Genomic DNA, 21,186 nt, shown 5'->3' with positions numbered 1-21,186 from the left:
ATGCACAAACACCTGCGGGTAAGGAGCATATCTGAGCCTTACTCAACATCCTTCTTACTGTTCAAGGCTCAGCCACTCCTTAAACATACACAGTATTCATACTTTTTGAATACTTTTAGAAGAACACCTGCCCAAAACCTCCTAAAAACAACTCTTTTGCACAATTCAAAGCAAGTTTTCCATCTTTTCTCAGTTCCTTTCTGATAGTTCTCTCTTCTATTACTTCAGCATAACAGAAGTAGTATAAATCACTGGACCTCAAAGTCAACACAAATTATGTAAAAGTATTTAAAAAACACATCACATTATTAAAGAACTACATTGCCATTAACTCATCTGTTTATAATCAGCAGTACCTTTCCCTCAACATCTTTAATGCCTCCACCTGGGCCACACTATGTTATGAGCACCTGGATTTGTTTAACCCAGAATTATTGAATAGAGAAATCTCAGAAGGCAAAACTTGTGGGGGGTACAGGAGAAAGCTCAAGACATCTCCACTGAGACATACTAAGTCTCCTAATGGAAGCAGAAAGCACAGGTAAATTAGTACCAAAACTTCTAGAAGTGAGAACATTTGAATAGTGAACACAACACCTTGAAAAGTTTAACAACTGTAATCTGCAAGCTCAAGTGTCAAAGCAATCCTTGCACATTTAAAAGAATGGGTTTTCTTCTGCAGGGTTCTCTTCACAAATACTTTTACACCTTTGCTTTCACCAGGGACATGTACTATTTCAAGAAAAATAGAAGTAAAATACTAATTTAATTCTAAAAAGATCTTCCTTTGCATCTGCAATTAGCAAGCAGAGCTCCTTTTCTATACATATTCTACTATTTCAGTTATTACTATCACTATCTGCAAGAAATTTAAAACCGGCCTCTGGATTTATTTATTTTACATAGGTTCGTACAGCCGGTGTAGCACTCTGGCTCCTATCAGAAGATGCCATGCAAATGTTCACTTCGTACAGAATCAAATCTGAATGAACTGCCTTACCACATTAACCTCCTTTTATTCTCAGAGTATAGGGTCATAACATAGAAGTCAAACTTAGGGCTAACAAATGTGTTGGTTTTTGTTTTGTTTTTTTATTATTATTTTATTTAATTATTTTATTTTTAAAAAACAAGTCATCTGAAATGCAAGTTCCTGCTTATTGTTATGAAGTCCTCTCTCTTTCCTCTAAAGAGACTGGATTAACTCCTGTATCCATTAAAAGCAAAAGTAAACCTATTATCAGTGTGGCTAAGCAAGAAATAATGCAAACTAATTGATCCTATTTTGCCAAATATGCTCCGTGTTAAAATTGCATACAAGAAAGAGCTTGTAAATTTTTAGATAAATTTGAATCTTTCATCAACAACTGTTGGAAACAGCATAATTTTCCTATGATTAAATCTAATGACTGATTATTATATGAACTGCTTTTTTTTAGATACAGTTTAAAGGACTAAAGGCAGCAGCGACTAAAAATGGAATTGGCAATTGTTAAATCCATGGTAGGTTTGTTTTGATGGCTATTTGCTACTAAGAGTAAACAAAGATAGAAGACGAAGCAACCTTTGCATTAAGAGTTGACAAAGGACCTCAGCTTACACTTCCATCAGGACGCTATTTCCAGTAATTGTATTCTGGAGAAGAGAATGGCTCCTCTTCCCATAAAGAGACAACTTTCTAAATCTTTAATCACCAACACTACATATTAAATAAGCTGCTTGCTGTTTCTTACCTGCAAATCTAGCTCTTGACATCTTTGTGCCAACTCCTCTTTTTCTGCTAGTGCTTCTTGAAGATCCTCCAAAGCTTTTTTAAGCTTTTAAAGAACAAAGACAGTGAATTAATTCTGGCTTCCACAGTGTCTCAATTGCTTATATAAATTGTTTAAAGAAGGATGTTAGGCATGCACATAGACTTAGAAACCCCCACATACTGTTGGATCAGGATCTCTGTTCGTTTCAGCCACATTTTAAATTTGTACCACTCGTAATAAGTGAATTATTGAAACTCAGAGTAACATTCAGATTCAATACAACAACTTATGCTAGCAGCAAAACAAAAAACACACCCAGAAAGAACTGTATTGTCACAATTTCCAAGTCCCTGCCTGTTAAATGCCTCCTGCTCATTGGTTCGCATATGCTCAGTAACAGAAGCTGTAAGACTCATGTACATGGATGAAGTCTAAAACCCGGTTCCCTGGCTTCCTTCCTCTCAAAATTAAATTCACTGTCAAGACAGCAAGATCTTTCCAAATTCAGGCTTACTGGTCAATCAAACGCTCCTCATTTCAGAGGAGAAATTCAGATGTTCCTTTATGAGCACTTTTACAAACAACTTCATTATACGTGCAGCAACTTGTATTGTTCACATCAATAAAAGTTTTCATGACCTCTTAAAAATAGCGAAGGATTTAGCCTGGTACAGCTGAGTCTTGATGTCCACTTGGCTCTTCTGGCTATGTAGGTTCACATTGGCAGGTTCTACCCCATCAAGGAAGATTACCTAGCTTTCACTTCATATGTTGTAGAGAAGCTGTATTAGAACAAACCTTTTTACCCACTTCTTAGAATTAGCACTGAAACTGATACCTTATTGTATAATCTCAGCCTACACCAGCATGTTGTTCTGCCCTTTGTGAACCACTATGGTTTAATCCTGTCAACACCGATTGGAACACACACCAAGCAGTTTGTGCAGAGAGGAGACAAAGCTGAGATTGTTGAGTGTTTTTTTGTTGTTGTTGTTTTTGGTTGGTTGGTTTTAAAACTGGAGATGAAGAGCAGACCTCTTCATTTGGGGGATGGAAAGATACCAACTAGTGTTCAATCTTAAGCCGTAACAGCTACAAATATTATGCAGTTACCTGCTGTTCCATTTCACTTGATGTATCACTTGCAGACGGACCCATTACTTCCTTGCTCATGAGCTACAGAAAAAGGCCGCAGTAAAAAAAAAGGTTAAATTAGAGGTTAATATTCTGCAAATTCACTGTCTACTGAATATCAGCTGTATTTTCCATCACGTTGATTCCCTCAATACATCGAAACAGATTACTAATAATAAAAAACTCATTGTTTGTAAAAGCTTTGAAGAAAATCTAGAATAACAGGGCAGATTTTTTCCCCCTTGATTAAAAAATTAACCAAGTGTGAACAGGAACGTGTTAATGGATGAATATATCCCCTGCTGAACTAATTGCTAGCCCCCAGTCAAGTTAAAAGGGAGCAGACCAGAGGACAGGATTTCACTCAATGAATTTAGTAGTTATCATGCTTCTTTGTGTCACTTAAGCTAATTGTCATTAAGCACAAATGGGAACATTAACACAGCTCTCACTGATCCCCAGAACAAAGATATACATTGTTTGTCAGCAGGTAAAGTGCTTTACTTCTTACTCAGGAATTACAGCGTTATTCCTAGACCTTCTTCAGAAGGTTTGATTAGTCATAAAATAACAAACAATTATTTCTACCAATAGGACATTAACAGCTTTAAAACCTACATAGCTGATTTAAATCTCTACGTTTTAAAGCCTCCTACCAACTCCACTGCTATCTGGAGGGAGGTGCAATTACATGTTACATTTTCTTCAAGCATCAGTTCTTGCCTCCTTGCACACTCTCCTGAGCTTCACAGCCCTGAAGCTCCCAGATGTGACTATAGAGATATGCTGTAAGCTGGATCACTGCAACGATCCAACTAAGAACACAGGAAAATGGCAGGGGGAGGGCACCATGACAAAAACCGATGGAATTCTGCTGGGAGTTCGTAAATCAGGTGCTGGAATGACCTATCAGAACTACACAGCCTCACAAGCCGTTGCCATCAGCATAGCCTTGGGTCCGAGACCATAGCACTGGGACAGAAATTTGAGAACCTGACTCCAGTATAAACAGCAGCCGGCATGAGATAGACTTCTTGCGTGAAACAGGAAATATTAAGCATTTATCATCTCCACAAGTTGAACATTTGGGCATAGGAAACTAAAATCAAAACCCTTTAGCTGGCGTCTGAGGTCTCTTGGTTCTAATCCTCCCAGATAACTTAGGCAAGTACTTAGGCTATTCACAGACGTTTCTTTGGATTAAACAATTCTCAAAAATCAACAAATGGATATACAAACTTCTCAGCTGACAACATTAGGCTAGGAATTATTACTTACCTCTTGAATGGCTGTCATGACAACATGCTGAACAGACTCTTCAAGGGTCATGATATTCTGTATGTGTTCTACGAAAAAAATTGTAGTGACTCACAATACAGACATCTTAATGGCTTGAGTAACATGACAGCTTTTTTTTTTTATAAAGATCCAGAAGTTATTCCCTAAAATGCTGCTTCATAACAGATACTGTTCTTACAGTGCTGTTATTAATCAACATCATTATTATCCAATAATGTAGTAGATAAATTATAAATTCTTAAATGAACAAATTTATACTATGTACAATAGAGAAAGCAGATTTTAAAATATCTGTCTTTCTTCCACGGTTCTTTTTCTAATAACAAATCCATACACATGTATAAACATAAATTTTTGCAAAGGGTGAAAACCCTTGCAGTTGAGTTAATGACATATAATGAAAGATAGTTGTTTCTAGTATCTTCATTTCCAATGCAACCCGACTTAGCATACTTCCTAAGCATTCTTTGATGAAATTATTCCAGACTACCTAGGAATTGCAACTGTTCTACCAACAAAAGCATGCCAAGGATTTCTTAGCCATCAGAGCATTAAGCATTAGCTCCTGTGAGAGGAAACTCAACAAAATTCAGATTTGAGAATCTAAGTTTTGTTATCTCTACAGATAGACAAAAGGCAGTTTCTAATATCAGTTTTTAATTTGATTTGCTTAATTGGCATTTGAATGATAAGTTTTAGGTCTTGGTACTTGTTTCACCAAGTAGGAATAACCCCTCACACACATACATTTCAGACTATTTTCACCCCACCTTGAACAAAATTTGAGTTTTATACACGAAAGCAGAAAAAATATGGGAAAATGAAGTGAAAGCCAGTTTCAGGTTAAGTATGCAAATGCAACATATTAACAATTGAGACTTTTTGATACATAATAAAGACAATAGTTCTATGTCTCTTCCACTTTATGAATCACTATACCCTGAAACAGTCTGCTGTTTGTTCATCAGATCAAGGTAGCCCATACCTTGTTTCCTTTCACAGTTGACTGCACAGCCTAGAATAAGCTGCATAAGTCTTCCCAGTTCAGTGGGATCTGAATTCTCAGATATCTTATTTAAGTCAGGGATAAGTTCTTCTGAAATCTGTTGACCCAAAAACTGAAAAAAAAAATGAAAAGAGTAAGCGGACTTTTGCTTTCAAACAACATGAAAATGTGTTACCGTGTAGGAAATCTGAAGAATGAAGAGGCCGTTAAGAGATTTGTTATGAAAAAACTTATGGAAGGGATAGATTCTAAAGATTAAATGCGGAGATACAAAAAGAGTATATAGTATTAGATCAAGAAATCCATAAAGACCTAAACAAATGTTCTTGTTTGTTACAGGGCTTCATACATGAAACTGAGATGTCACAAAACATCTCTTTTGGGGGCCAGATAAGACAGTTCTAAACTTCCTCTCCTAAATCTGTGTGTGTTGGGGAAAGGGGTACTCAGTGCAGTGCTAGCCAATAACCTTTACCAAACTCTGCATCTATTTGCCTCTGAATAGGTCTAAATTGAATCTGAAGTGGATGGCATTAAACATATACTCAATCCACTCAGCAATTATTTATTGCCACAAAATTATGCACTTTGATAAGAGTTAACTGAAATTGCTCTAGCAAGAACACAAGTTTTGAAAATGTATTAACTGAGCTGTTTTTAATGACCCCTTGCACAAGAAAATAGTGACAGCAGTAAGTTAAAAATTCCTATGATAGCCCTCAAATATTAGAGATTTTTTTTTCTACCAGCAAGATAAACAAGAAATTAAAAATGTTCCCAAATTCAGTTTCTCCCTAATTCTTCAAAAACCTTCTCACAAGCCTAAATAAATTTGACTGCTGGACTTTCCAGAGCGCCTCAGACCTGGCAATACGAATGGCTCAGCGCTTGGTATCACAACTAAGGCCAGGTGAGACCAGGAAGCAGGAAGACGATCTGGCTAGCTTTTCTACACCATACCCATTGCATAACTGCAGTCACTCTCCACACAAAATTAAATGTTTTCTGTTAGTGGCTTGGTGTCGGGCTTTTTTTTTTTTTTTTTGCATTTGTTTATTTTAGTCAGAACACAGCACCCTTTTATGGCTACCATACTGTCCTGCATAAGCAAGAACAAACGGCAACCGTTCCCGTATCCAGGGGATTCATTATTTATCTACCAGCTTCCAGGTGAATATCAGAAAAAACCAGACCAGGATCACTAAAGGTTCTGTTGTGTAGAAAAGGATTTGAACTTCACCAGACAAGAGCAAATATGAATATACACCCAAAGGTCTGTAGGATTCTGTAGTTCAGCACTTCTGACATGCGCCTGGGCATCGATGGAGACATGGTTTCCAGATTATACTCCAAGTCTTATCTAAAGTAAACTGCTCAAGCATGTGTACATATGATACACACAAACATATCACTTTCATTTGTATCAGACTAATTTTATGTTCATTCAGACCTCCCATTTAACTGGATAATTATCACATACCTTCTATCCAAAAAGCCCTTAAAATAGATTAGTTAGCCAAGGGGAATAAAAAACACCCCAAAAACCAGGTTGAAGAGGAAAACATCTGTTCTTTAGAACAATCACAAAATTGCTGCTTTTTCCATACCTCATGATAGTAGTCCATAATTCCTTGCAGTATCTTCTTCAGATTACTGGACTAATAGATGAAAGATAAGGTTACAGGTTTTTATTAAGACTATTAATTTCACTGTAATTAAGTAATTTACAATCAAATGTTTACACAGCAGCTTTATGAGCGGACCACGTAATGACAGGGGAAAAGAAACACTACAACAGAAAATCCCCATGCAACACTACTAGCATGCAATCAAACTATTCATAGACAGTTCAAGTACATTTAAAACAACCTCAAAAAGTCTGCACTTAATTCTGATCAGTAGTTTTTGGACTGCTAGATACACTCAGGGAAGACACCATATCCAACCCCACAAAACTTTCATTACTTCAGCATCGAATACCTTTATTCTCCAGTTGTCACCAACATCCTCTTTAATGCGATTTAGCCAAGATGCATCAAACCAAGCAACATCTCTGAAATGAAATTCAATGATGAAACATCAATAAGCACACATTTAATTAAATAGGGTACCAGATTCTTAGCATTAAATCATCAGAAAGTTTAACTAGGGTGTCTAATGAGGCATGAACTCTTGCAAATTGCAAATTATACTTATGTCACAGGGAATTTCCATCCTACTGCCTGAATTATGATACTATCTTCCAGGGCAGGAAGAATTTCTGTACATGTTCAAGCTAGCTAAACCTGGAAACACAAGTGTGTAAAGGCCTTTGTTATGCTCAGTTATTATCTTAAAAAGTGATCGCAGTGCTGTACAGAAACATTATCATTTGAAAAGTGCTGTCATTAAGTTTGCTACCTACTCTTACACATTTAGATTTTTTCTACCTTCACTACAATTAGTCAAAGTCACTTTGCAAGAAAAAAAATAATTTTATCTACTTGCATTTCGTATTTTTTGTATCTCTTTGGCTCCCTTGGGTAGGAATATATTCACTTCACCGGCACAAGTGAGTTGCTGGCAGGGGGGACTTTATATACACTGAACTGCCAAGATGTACAACCACAGCGTACCTAACCGTATCTCAACTTTCACACCACACTGTTTATCCCGTCTCAGACCACCTAATAAGAGGCAGTTATTATCCCCACTTGCATATCAACCACTTGCTCGTAAAGAAATTTGCCCAAGGCCTGTGTCAACCTAGTACCACAAATACATGCTAAGCCAGAGTTCTAGCCGCTAGACTACACCGCTGCTACAGACCTTCGCTTGTAGCACTGCTGATTGTTTCCTATGCTAGCATACTGACGTGGCACTTTGACTGACACACTACTTCAGAAATAGTGGCATCCCACAGGGGCGTGCTAAGCTAAGCCCTGGTGAACAACTGTGACAAGAAGAGCTAGTTAACCGACACAGTACAGGGATGCTGAGAAGCAACCTCGGCGAATCTTCACTAGGCAATCCTCAACCAATATTTGCAGGCTCCAGAGTGGGCTGTCTTTATGCAACACACTTTAAAAAAAAGAACTGTCAACCTGAAAAAAAGTTTAATTTTTTAAAGTTTAAAAAATAATTTTTAAAAGTAATTCCTTAGTCGAAAACATATTTTGAGCAAGGAAGTGGTAGTTCAGGCTTCTCTTTTATTATGGGAATCACCACCAACAAATGTTGCAGCGATGACTTGTTTCAATAAAAGAATGGTGTTGCAATCCTCTCTGAGGAAACTGCAAATTTCAGAATGAATGTGTCACCCAACCCAGTACCATTTGTCATCACAGCAATAAAACTGGAATTATTTTGCTTTTGTTCGGTCCACTGCAACTACTTTTAATAGTAGTGGACCAGTGTTGCTGAGGTTTCCTGTTTTTTTTCCACACAAATAAGTTAGCATTTAAAACTTAGAACATAAGTCTACAACAATTGAGCAATCCCAAGACAAAGACAGCACAGAGACATGCCTTTTGAACTTTTAGTTCCTCATTCCACAGAGGCACAGATTTCCATGGATACCCGTATCTTAGGTATACCGTCGATAAAAAAGATTGTATTTTTTGCCTAATTACTCTTAAGTGTTAATTTAATACTGCAGTATTAGAATATCTGCTCAACTTCTTCTCCATTCTATCACATTATTATTTAACTAGTATATCTTCTCCCAAATAACAATATAAAGTCAGTTTATTTTTTGCTGTAAACCATCTACTCTAAATTTGTAACTATAACATAAACATTTGGGTGGGAAATGTTTCATTTAACATGACCATGCATGTTAAATACAAAAGCCTCAAGAAACTAAATACCTCTTCCTGGAACTTAAGTATCAACTTACATTTGATGAAGTACCTGTGCCATGGCAACCCCATTAGTCAAGTCTTGAACATCTCTGCAAGGTGCCGCAGTATTGAACGTCTGCAACTAAAGAGGGAAAAACATTGTGTTTTTTAGTCAGACAGAAGGACAGCAAATTAGTTACCATTTTCCTCTTTAAGACGCAAGCATTTAAAAATACATCTTTCTACTTCAGGCAGCCTGAAATCCTTTTTGAGCTACGCAGCTTTTAAACTAACCCAACTGTCTCAGTATCTGTTACTGCTGATTATAAGCAGTCGTTTAAAAAGTTAGTGTTACCATGCTTTGTTTTTCAACACTAGTCTTTTTATTAGAAATCAGATTATGGAACACTAATTTGGGAAACTAAGTTCATAGTTAACCATTCCTCAGATTACGTTGCAACACTTAATTCTGGACGCATACTACCTAAACAAAAAGTGGCATTGGAAGAGGGAATGAAGGCTGATGAGAAATATATATATATATAAATATATAGTCCTTTACTATGTGCATTTAGTAACAGAAGTCACAACACCAATGGAGTGCCCAGAGATTATCTGGGGATTAAGAATGAAAGGAGAAAATTATGTAAAACCACTGGAAAGTTAATGCAGTTATCCAAGAGCTACTGTACACTTTAAGGATATGAAGACAGCTGAGAAAGACTGAAGCATTTGAAGTGGTGCAAGCTGTCAACACAGGAATTCCAACATTGCTCTGAAGATGTTCCTATTAAAATAGGCAACTCCAAAATATTGCTGTATATCCAAGAAATTTCTATTGTAACATCCACTATACATTTTTCCCAGGTATTCATATATATTTTTTCTGGTATTTTACAAGCATCACACTACCTAGTGTTTGAACACACTGCTGGATGCAAGTTTACTCCATCTACCTATTTCTGCCTGAAGATTAAGCAACAAAGCCCCAGTTTTCACTTTTCAGCTCTATTATAAAACCAGATTACAGATGAAAGTCATTTATTGGAAGTTTACTGATCTATTCTATACAAATTATTATAAGCAAACTTTGCATTCTGCCCAGTGATTCTAGGCACAAGTATAGTTGAAGTCCCTCTGTGCTAGGACTACACAAACTAGGTTCAGTTCCCATCCTAAAGATTCAGATTTATCAGCTTGAGTTTTTTGCAACTACGTTCTCCAAAAGTAACTGCAGGGAAGAACACCTTCATCATTTCTACATTGTTACAGAGCACTGCAAGAACCATTCGCCCACCAGACAGCTCTGTACCCAGTAACCAAGAATCCCATCATCCAGTGATGCACGGGCTGTAACACAAGTGTGGTACACAGCCGCAGGCAGCTCTTTCATCGGTCTACCAAGTTCTGCATGCAACTCTAATAGTTTCAAGCCTTAAGGCACTGAGGTACCCAAGTTCTCAGGTCACTCCACTGACTGTATAAAGCAACCCCAAACTGCCAAATACTTCATCAGGCTCCAGGAATTTGTGTCTTGGAGAACCCCTGGAGCACAGACAGAATATTTGCCTTTAACAACCCTCAGTGTTGTTTTCTTCCACGAGTTTGGTGGAAACACTTCTCGTAGCCCCATCTCAGCACTCCCAGCCTCTGCAGGACACCCTTTCTCGTTAGAGCTGCTCATCTGCTGGCTTCACTTCACACCCCCTGCTTCTCATGCAGGAAGAAACAGCGAACAAGGTCTTCCCTGGTTGCATTCTCCAGAAGCTCAAGTCTGTACTGAGCTCTGCCACAGCCACCTCATCCTCCTGTGTCATTCAGTGACTCACCAGTCCTCAGCCGGTTAGCCATTCCTCATACGGGAGCTCTCTCATACTTCCCAGGAGGATGGTCACCTTCCTCTCAGTTTTGTCTTTTCTGCATTTAAGGTCTATAGGATGGGATTACCTCAACATTATACAGTACCCAACACACAGGAAGTATTTTCTTTAAACTACCCCCAAGCTTGTATCTAACATTTGACAGAATTATCTACTAATGACTGCAGTTTTTCATTCCCAAACAACAATCGGCTCAGAGCTCACTACCCACGATGAGATGAGAGAGCTGTTTCCACACACATCAGTTCATCACTTGGTTACTCAGGAAAATAATTCCTGATAAGCTTTATTTTAAGTTCAGCTTCATTTAGCACAATGGATAAAAAGGAGAAAGTTTGCTGTTAATACTGTTAAAAGGTTTCTGTTGGATACAATGGGAGCAAGAAAAGACCTTCATAATCTCTGCCCACTGTGAAAACTGACTTCTGGTACTTACTACACTCACGATGCCCTAAGCCACCTGTCCATCCCAAGAGAGCTTCCCCAAGCATCCTGTGACACTTCAGCTTCTTCAAAAGCCAACGGTAAATGACTTAGTCAAGTGCATTTGGGAAATGGCACTACTTGTACAAGAGTGGCAGAGAAGTATTGTTTCCAGTTGTGAGAATCTGAAGCTGCTATTTCCCACGCTGTGTTTATAAGAGCGACCAGAGACTCTGAATATTGATTTGCTTGCTTCAGAAACTGCCTAACTGAGCCCTGAAGAGAAATATACGCAGACAGGTTTTTTTTACACTTGTTTTTCAATTTAAAAAGTCTTTTTAAAATCCCCTATTATGGCAAGCGACAAGTCGGTAATCCCTTGTAGGTTACATAAAGGATTAAGTAGGAGAACACAAAGTGAAGCAGCGGTGACTGACAGCACTGGTTTCTAATACTATAGCAGCCTTAATGCCAGCTCGAGAGCAGGCACAGCAGCTCACAGAAGTCAAGACCGAGCATGCCAGAAGTCAGAGCTTTATGGCACAACACTGCAGCGCTGCCATTTGGATAAGCACCCTTGTAAACTGAAGAAATTGCTAAGTAGGGTAACAGGTTTTCCCATTTCACTTCCCTGATCAAGGTCATCCAAGCTGGTCGAAGCAAACAAAGCCTTAAAAAACTTTGTGACGCACAACGCCGCGCACACCGGTACCTCCGGGAATAGAAAGAGCTAATTAAAATTAAGCAAAAAGCAGGACCAGGAGTCTTCGTTTCTCCACGTATTTGAAAGTTACTTAAGTGCCCAGAAATGATATGAGAGTAGAGATATTAATCGTGGGTTCTCCAAATCCTGTGCCAGGCCAGCCACTTCCTCAGAGCAGTTTCTTACTGTATTTATAAACCAACAACAAAAGTTGGGGCATGGGGAGGAGGTTGGCAGAGGCAACCATAGACTTCCGGATTGCAGCAGAGCTATTTTGCTCACATTTAATTAGTTTTTCTAAAAATACGGCCTTAAGGACATGCTGAAGTCCATTTCATGAATCTAGCTTAATCACTCCCTGCCGCTTGCTACTACAACAGGGGCAGATGTTTTTCTCACACACATACAGCTACTAGATTCAAACTATGCATTTGAAAACTTTATTTTCTATCATGCAACACTCCATGCCTTTTCTCTGGGTCTGCTGAAGGTTCTACTGCTGAACAGCTGTACATCAAGCACAAATGTATTCACAGCATCCGGCAGAAATCAAGAAGCCCACCCAACACTTGAAAATGTATGCCCTAAGCCTCACCCAGGAGATCCAGGGCTGCGGTTTCACACCCATGCTACAAAAATTTTAAAGTAACAGTAAACGTTCCCACTCTTAACCCCAGAACTGTAATGGACCAACTCCGCCACAGGAACATTAACATTACAAATGCTGCTGGTGCCATTTGGCACTGGAGTAAGAGCACAACTGCCGTGGAAAAATCTTCCGGCTCAGAACGTTACCATCCATGTAACACACTACGTGCTGCTGTCAGCTGGCTCTCACATAGCATTCAGTCACATTAGGACAGATGAGCACCTTGACACATTCTACAAGAAGGGAAAAATAAAAGCCTCAAAAATGTCTCCAACAAACACACCAAACCTGTAACCCTGTTCCTGGACCTCGAAAGGATGAACTAGTCCCACCAGACTTTCAAACTCCTTCCTTTCCAAGACACTTTAAAAACTATTTTCTCATGCAGCTTCTAATTTGTGTATGTGAAGCTTTGGGTTATGCTTGCTCAATGAGATTTCTAAAACACACTTTCAGAAGATTCTAACCACACAGAAACAGAATTTTCCTGTAAACAAACCAGTTAAGTCAGTTTCCATACCAGTGATCGAAAGAAGCGGTTTTGTCAGTTGCTTCCGTGCAAGCAAGATCAAGCCTTTGCCACGACATCATTTTTATTAAGCTTTGGATACAAATAGACTCAACGTCACATTTCTCACATTTGCCACCTGTACCTCTTATGCCCTGCACTTCACGTATCCTGGCCCTGATTTTAGTAGAGCAGCGTTCCTGCAAACTGAGCTACGGGGGAAAGAGGCCATCCGGTAACTTGTACTTGCAGTGCCCAGGTATGTGTTTTCCCATCCAGTACCATCCCCCCTTCATTAAACGAATAGTGATTACGGATGTGTGATACATACCCAAACACCCACACGGTGTAACACTGCAGCATATATAAGGTGAGCACACGCCTCACCAACGCTTTAAGGCATTGCAATTGGCTGGCCATACCCCTACAGAGGATGTTTGCAGAACCGACCCACGTGTAAGGATCCTCCTCTAGTTCGGGGGCAGAGACAGAAGACTTGGAGAGGTGCAGTGCCAGAAGACATTCAAGAAACTCTTACTCTGCTGCACAGTACTGCATCACCAGCCCCACTGATGCAACTCTTCCATGCGTCTCCTACCCAGGGATGGAAAACATTCAGGTTTACTTCACATCTAACAACCAGGTTGTCTTTCTGACTTAGAAAATTGTTTCTGCAACAGGCTTGGGAGTTCAATCTCAATCTCAACAGATATTGAGTCAGTTTTTCTTAGAAACTCATACACATTCCCTATATAGTTTAATCTAACTCCATTCCATTTTTCTGTAATGTTCACAAAAATTAAATCCAATCACATTTTTGTTACAGAACCAATAGATAACATTTTTATTTGTACTTTCTCTTTCATCTCTGGGCAATGCATGTTTTCTAGTATGAAATTACTAATGTTAAAGAAAAATCAGGATATGGCAGCAGAACACAGAAAGTCACAAGCAAGGGGAACAGATCTTGGTTATCTTGGTTGTATTAAAGAAGAAACAAGCTGAAAAACCTTTACAACTATAGAGATTTACAGAACCGTCTTCTCTTCAGACACACGGCACTTCATTCCTCTCTCCCTAAATACCCAACTTCAGAAGATCGATTTTTTTTCCCCAAGATTCAATCTACTATGAAGATCAATTTGAAAGGACTTTTGAAATGTATCTTTATTAATGCTTGGCTTCTACTAAGTTGTAAAGTAGGTCGGAGAAAGAAGGTGTTAGATCTAAAGCCACACACCTAGCAAAGCATCTGCCGGGTGTTGCGTACAGAACGGGAACGCACGGGAGTTGGATGTTGATTTACACTAACAACTCTGTACAATGCCCTTTCTGTTTAAGGCTTGACAAAGTTATTTTAGAATTCTCTTTAGGAACCATTATGTAGTTAGAGGTAAGTACTGTGACTATACTAAAATGACAATTAAACGTAATACATTTTAAAGGAGAAATTCTAAAAATAAATCAGCTGAGCACTGCTGAAAGGATTTTGAGATAGAGTTCAGGACTGTTATTTGCACAAGTTCTTCCGCTGGTTTATTTTGCAACAGAATCATGATAGAGTTATTTTTAACTGATTATCATGAGGAAAATAAAGTTAAACTGTCCAAAAAGAGAAAGAATAAATAGATTAAAAGATAAGAGATACCTAACTGAAGAGAGGTAAGCATAAGATAGCTGAAATTCTAAAAACCAACAAAATGCTAGGGGCATACAAGGGTACCAAAAGGAAAATTGGAGGATGAAATGAAGGCAGAAATTGTTTTTCAGTGTTTTATAACAGACTGAAATGCATTAAAACTGCTGTACTGTCATATACAGAGAAGAAAAGGAAAGTCGGTTCTGGTAGATGCTGCTATCACTTTCGCCAATTTCATTCCTGGATCTCCACAACGCCTCTCAAGCACTCTCTTCTCTCCTCTGTTTATACTTTACATGGGAGAAATACCTGTTATTTCTAGAGAAGCTGCCCACTTAATTGCCACACAAGTTCTGTGTAACAGAGCTCACTCTCTCCTAAAATATTGGCATCTGCAAGACTAAAATTACAGAAAGGCACAGAAGAAACTCAGAAAGGACAAGGGACAAAGCAAGGGAGCCTGACAGCTGAACCCAGTGCTTCTCACACATGCAGCAACACCACGTCAGCATGCTGCACCTGGCTGCGAGCAGCGCTCTGCCCAACCAAAACCTGCAACCGAGGTCTGAGGTTTCCGCTCCTGTCAGACGAATTAATTTCACGTATTTATTACTATTGTTAATTACGGGGTGGTTTCCCCATTGAAGCCACTGCCGCAGAACCACAGCTTGGGCCTACAGGCTACCACAGGCCCGTCCGGAGGCTGGCAGTCCTGCAGGGGCCTTTTACCGGCTGGAGGAGGAAATTCATCGTGCGGGCCCTGTCATTACAGCAGTGCCTTCACAGCCTCGACCCCGACTCACCATTCCCTGGCCGCGGGGGCCCCTCAGAGCGGCCCCCCCCCGGGCCAGCAGGACCCCTCAGGACCCCCCCCAGCCCCTCACGGCCCCTCATGGAGCCCTCACGGCCCCTCATGGAGCCCCCCCGGCCCCTCACGGCCCCTAAGGACCCCTCAGAGCGCCCCGGCCCCTCACGCCCCCCCCCCGTCACCACAGCAACGGTGCCCTCGCGCCGCTCCCAACGGACGCCCCCTCACGAGCCTTCCCCCCCCGCCGGGCGACGGCGAGGCCGCACCACCGGCCGGCGCTCGACGCCCCGGCGGCAGGAGGGCCCGAGGCGGCGCTCACCCAGAGGATGAGGCTGTCGCAGAGCCGCAGGTCCGCGGGCTTCGCCTCCATGGCGGCGGCCGGCTCCCCCCGCCGAGCGCCGCGCGGCTGACGTGACAGGCCCCGAGCGGAGGGAGGAGCAGCCCTGTCAGCGCCCACACCCGCCCCTGCCTTCAAACGCCCGGAGTGGCAGCGGGTTCTACCAATCACGGGGAGGAGGTGGCGCTCTCCGAGCCAATCGCCGGGGGTTATTCGCTAGGGGCGGGAGCACGGCCTCTCCCTCAGCGCTGCCCGCCGGCGGTGGTGGTGCGCGGGCTGCGCCCCGCGGCCGCCGGTACCGCCACAAGATGGCGGCGGGCGCCGGCCCGGGGTGGCGAAGTGATGCAGGCTCGGCTGCTGGCGTAGCTCAGAGCTGCTTGTGCCCGGGGTGTGGGGCGTCAGCGTGGCTGTAACGGCCTGTTCTTAAACGAGGCTAAAATATCAATAAATAAAGATACTAAATTCCTTTTTTGGGGGGAGGCAAAGGGTGGAAAGTGCTGAAGCACAAGCCTGAGGAGAGGCTTTCAACTCTTCTCCAAAAGTTCTGCCTTCCCCGTCTACATTAATATTTCTCTAACATCTGGTTCAGGATCTTGTAATAGCCTGCTTCAAATGCTCCAGAGGAAAGCCTAACTACCTTACACTAAAGCAAAACAATTACTCTGTCCCTCTGCTGTTTCAGCACAAGAACTTCAGTAACTTTTTGCCTCCATTACAAATTCATTTGAACTGTTTTTATTGATTCAGTTTTACAAACATTCTTACAGGCACCTGTTGTTACTGAAATATCCGGGATGACATTAACCACTTTGGTGAATATTGTAAGAAGGGACTACTAAGCAACTTGAGTAATCGCTGTTAAGGGTCTCATACATACTTTTTTCAGCTGTTCTACTTCTTAAGATACATGTTTTAATCCTCTGTTACTGATTCCACTTTGTGTGAAAGATTAAAATTGCAGTGAATGAAGTAGACAGCATTTACATGACTATTTCCCCTCATAATGCTATCCAGCGATGATAAAGGCTATCATTAAAAAATGAATAATGAGTAACAGGTTCTTTGAGTAAAGCCCCACAGACTTCTGTACTAGGTTTTGTACTGTTAAGACCATTTATTTTATTATATAGTTGTCCTCTTTTATAATTTCTATTAGCTTTTTGAAAATTTTTCTTTTAGACCTCTTCATTTGGTTACTGTTCCTTCCTTCTGGTACTTTACGTCCTTTCCCTTCATGGGAAATAACAGTGTCATGTCATTCCTACCCACATCTTTATGCAGTATCCTACTCACTTCCCACAAGCACGTAATTCTCCATGTCTTCCTGTTGATTTCATATGCTTTTTCTCTACAGATTCAGCATCCCACACCTTCACTTTCTTTATACGGTTTCTAGAGACACTTCCTCTTTCCTGGGTTTATGCTACATGTGCCAGGGAACAGCAGAAGGCAGCAGCTTTCCAGGAAACCTGGATTTAACCAGGAACAGAGCCAGCAGGGCAGGGAATGCACCAGCCAGGGCCGTGTCCCACAGTACCTCAGCAGTGCAGGTAAAATGGACAGGTTCAGGGATGATCAACCGTAAATGCAGATTATCAGGCAAGTTCATGGCAATGAGGCAAATACAAGGTAAAGCCAGGAAGGCAACTCACCAGTCAGGGTCAGACACAGTCCCATGATCAGCACCATGACCAGGCAGTTCTGAGGTCAAGCTGGGAATTCATTCCAAAGGTCACAGTTCAGATCAGCAAAATCCACAGCTGAGAGTGAGCTGAAGGCTCAGGGCTGAGCTTAAACAGAATTTCTGGGCCCATGGCAGAGGGTGTGGAGAGAGGTACCCGTTGAGGCCACTAATGCTTATTAGTGCACTCAGGGTCCTAACGACATGCTCTGTTTCAGTGGGGGTCATCTTCCATAAATGCAAAAAATACTGCAGAGAATACTTTTCCTCTAGAGGGCTGTACAGTACTGACAAAAGGGAAGGGTGGAGCTTAATCAGAACCAGCCAAGGCCTAATAGCCCTATTTCAGGATTGCTTCTAGTTCAAAAGCATCCTGACATGAGATGGTTATGCGGGAAAGATGGTACAGACTGTAGAGTACAAGGAGATTGGCTGTAATCTGTAGCACAAGCACTAGTCTGAAAGAAAAGGCAGGCCGTTCGGTTTGGTAATTGGGATTATGTCAGAAGAGATTGGCTCACCCTTGCACTCCTGGTTTTTGCATCCTCTTCAGAGGGCTGACTTCACATAATTGAGTGCTCTCTGAAATAAATCAGTTATTGGCACACTGTGAGGATATTTCCAAGGAATGTTACACTTACAACATAGAAAATTCTACAGAGAACTACAATACCAATCTGTGTAGCTATTTTACATTTTTCCAACTGCAGCTATACATGAGCACATCAGGCACACAGGCACTGTGCTTAGAGTTCAGCTGCGGAGTAGAAGAAGCAGTAACAAAGGGGAGTTACGTAAGTAATGTGGGTGATTTGGGTTTAGTTTTTAAACCTAGCTGGAAATTTCTCCATGAACTGCAGCCCACTTGAACGTCTGTCATCAAATTCTGGTTTTGTGCCAACCAAGGTAAAAGACTACGACGTATGTTAACATTCCATAGACAGGGAAGACTAGCTTGGCACCTCACACCAGGACTTCAGTTCAGTCTCACGATGCCTAATGTCCACTGTTAACAACATTTTAAAGTCAGGCTAAATTACTTCTCACTTATTTAAAATGCATTCACTCCTCTTGATAATGCATCCTTCTTGACAAAAGTGTCTGACAGTTGCTTAGTAAGGGATGTCTACAATAAAGAATGGCATTTGCTACAATCATTTGAATTGCTAGGCAATAAATAAATAAATAAATAAATCAGATTGTTAAGTCTTTTTGATTTTCATTGGGATTTGCATTATGTCCGATAATATGAATATTTAGTTCAGACAGTACATTTTGGTATCTTGCTCAAGAAAGTCATATTTTCAGACACTTGAATTTCCCATAGCTCTTGTGGCAAATACACGTCTCTTGTAGTTTAACAATATTCTTGTTTTTGTTCAAAAATCCTCATTTATAGGACTGCAACTAGTAGGGATTTTTTAAGCATTTGGAAACAAATACATTAGAATGAAAAATACCAAACAGTGACACTTGGTGGTTAGTTATGTTACTTGCACATTTATTGACAGAATACGTGAGTTGAAAAATGAATCTCAGCTTTTCTGTCATATTTAGTAGCTTCACTGGTACAATTTGTGGAAGTCTACACTTCTCTGCCATCTTTGAAAAGTTTCAGAAGCATCAAGTAAGCCTCTTGATATTCTATGGGACCAACGCATATTTGAAATTTTCAGATGAAAAAAAATAGAAACTAACCAATTGCCAAGATTTATGCAGTTAATTATTACAGAATACAAAATGCTGTAAGATTCCTAATGCCTGCTGTATTTCTTCGACCACACAATCCTTCATGTCCCATCATAATTACATCTTTCTTGTATATATACTTCCACTGCCTTTTGAATCAAGTTCGATCTATATTGGAAGTTCTTAATATTTTCATTAAAAAGGCATTGGCTATCTGTTTATTCCCAAAATGTGGATTATAACAACTTAGAAGTTGTTATAATCAAATAAGGATTATTCATCATAACTGAGCATGTAAAAATCACAGAATATGAAGAAAAATCATGGTTCTAATGTGAACTCCTGTTATTTGACTGACTGAAAATTTCATCGATACTTTACTGGTCTCACACAGGTACGTGTCTCCTGAATGCACCAGAAGCAGAACAGGCTTCCAAATCTGCAGGTCACTGGCACTCAGCGATTACAGTCTTGTGATCACTGCTTTACCCCCATGGCTTGTTGTAAAGTAACCAGAGATCTGTGCCAACTGGATTAGTCATACCAATCCACTGCGTACTCCTTCTGGGGCACTGGCGTAAGAGTTGAGGGAACAGCTAACTTCATTATTGCTTTCTATCTCACCAGGAACTGCATTTTACAAGAGCAGCAACTCCCAGAGCAGAGAGTGGTTGAGGTTACCTTACCACTATCTGGCTTACCTCTTATTTCTGAGAGAAACATCTTGAGGAGATTAAAAAAAAGGAAAAACAAAACAGAAATGGTAAAAAAAGACAGTCCTGATGACTGGAGTACTACTGGGGTAGCTGCCTAGTCCACTTTCAGGTCTATGCACTTTTGCTAAGGGCAGGAGGTACTGTTATTGGTGTTTTACGTAAGAGAATATTAAGAAGACAGATGGCATTTTGGTTATGTCAATATTGCACAGTTAGCCAACATGACCGGCTACACTACGTGCCAATGTATCTTGTGTTCAAAGGAGATCCCAGTAAGATCCCACTTTGAAGATGCTCTGCGATACCTTACAGGTCAATTATGCCCTGAGGGAAATGGGAGCAACGTCATGATTATGAATGTAAATTTTTTCAGTATGTAACTGAAGTATTTATTCTGTAAAATACTCTGAAATATTTTGTCTGTTACAGGAGATGAAAAGCATTATAAATGCATTCATTATCAAAAAAAAAGTAGGAATTCTGGATATTTTACAATTCTGAAAATTAATGCTTTTATGAGAGTATATTCATCAAGAGAGTTTGTATTTGGGCTTTTCTGAAAGGTGGAAATATCTCCACATGGAATAAGCATCTTTCAAATATTTTCATATCTGATGGAAATACTATCATCACTTGAGGCCCTTCTTGGAAGTCATTCAGCTATGAGAACACTTACTTTTAATAAAAGACTGTTTAAGCCAGTGGGATTCCTGGAACTCCTGAGCCATTTACGCTCCTCTTCACACTTTTCTTAGCACATCTTAACTCAATGAGTATTTTCTTTGATCCCCACAGACTTCATGGCGGTAAGAAACTGTAAGTCATCTCATTAAAACTATGACAGCTTAGGCTGGCATTTTTAGCCTGTCTTACAATGAATTAGTTTTGACTGGAGTAATTTCTGGGGTCCTTGATTACAAAATTGCTGGTATAGTTACCTTAGCCCATACAATACAGTGAATTTGTACACAGAGTACAAATGCATCTACACATATTAAACAACAATAACATCACAATTATTGTGTTATTATTCTAGTAGGTTTAGTTTACTATAGTAGTTTCAGAAAAGAAAGCAAGTACTTTTAGAAATATTATTTAAAGTTTGCTGCTGATACTAAACTGGGAGGTGCTGTTAACTC

The 21,186-nt window shown here is 40.2% G+C and overlaps 1 protein-coding gene across 2 annotated transcripts in view; it reads right to left on the bottom strand.

Moving 5' to 3' along the window:
- HOOK1 (hook microtubule tethering protein 1) overlaps positions 1–16,102 on the bottom strand; it is a 30,445-nt gene extending 14,343 nt beyond the window's left edge. The window contains exons 1-8 of one of the 2 annotated variants that reach the window (XM_083847606.1): positions 15,944–16,102; positions 9,071–9,156; positions 7,174–7,246; positions 6,801–6,851; positions 5,173–5,305; positions 4,167–4,234; positions 2,868–2,930; positions 1,734–1,817 (exon numbers count right to left, since the gene is read on the bottom strand). In XM_083847606.1, the coding sequence (XP_083703732.1) occupies positions 1,734–1,817; positions 2,868–2,930; positions 4,167–4,234; positions 5,173–5,305; positions 6,801–6,851; positions 7,174–7,246; positions 9,071–9,156; positions 15,944–15,994 (609 nt within the window). In that variant the 5' untranslated portion in view covers positions 15,995–16,102. The remainder of the gene's footprint in view (positions 1–1,733; positions 1,818–2,867; positions 2,931–4,166; positions 4,235–5,172; positions 5,306–6,800; positions 6,852–7,173; positions 7,247–9,070; positions 9,157–15,943) is intronic. The other variant, XM_083847607.1, reaches the window with a different exon arrangement.
- Positions 16,103–21,186: the final 5,084 nt, after the last annotated feature.

This window comes from Anser anser, assembly GCF_964211835.1.
Source record: "Anser anser genome assembly, chromosome: 8".
Lineage (NCBI taxonomy): Eukaryota > Metazoa > Chordata > Aves > Anseriformes > Anatidae > Anser > Anser anser.
This window is presented reverse-complemented; position numbering and strand designations above follow the sequence as displayed.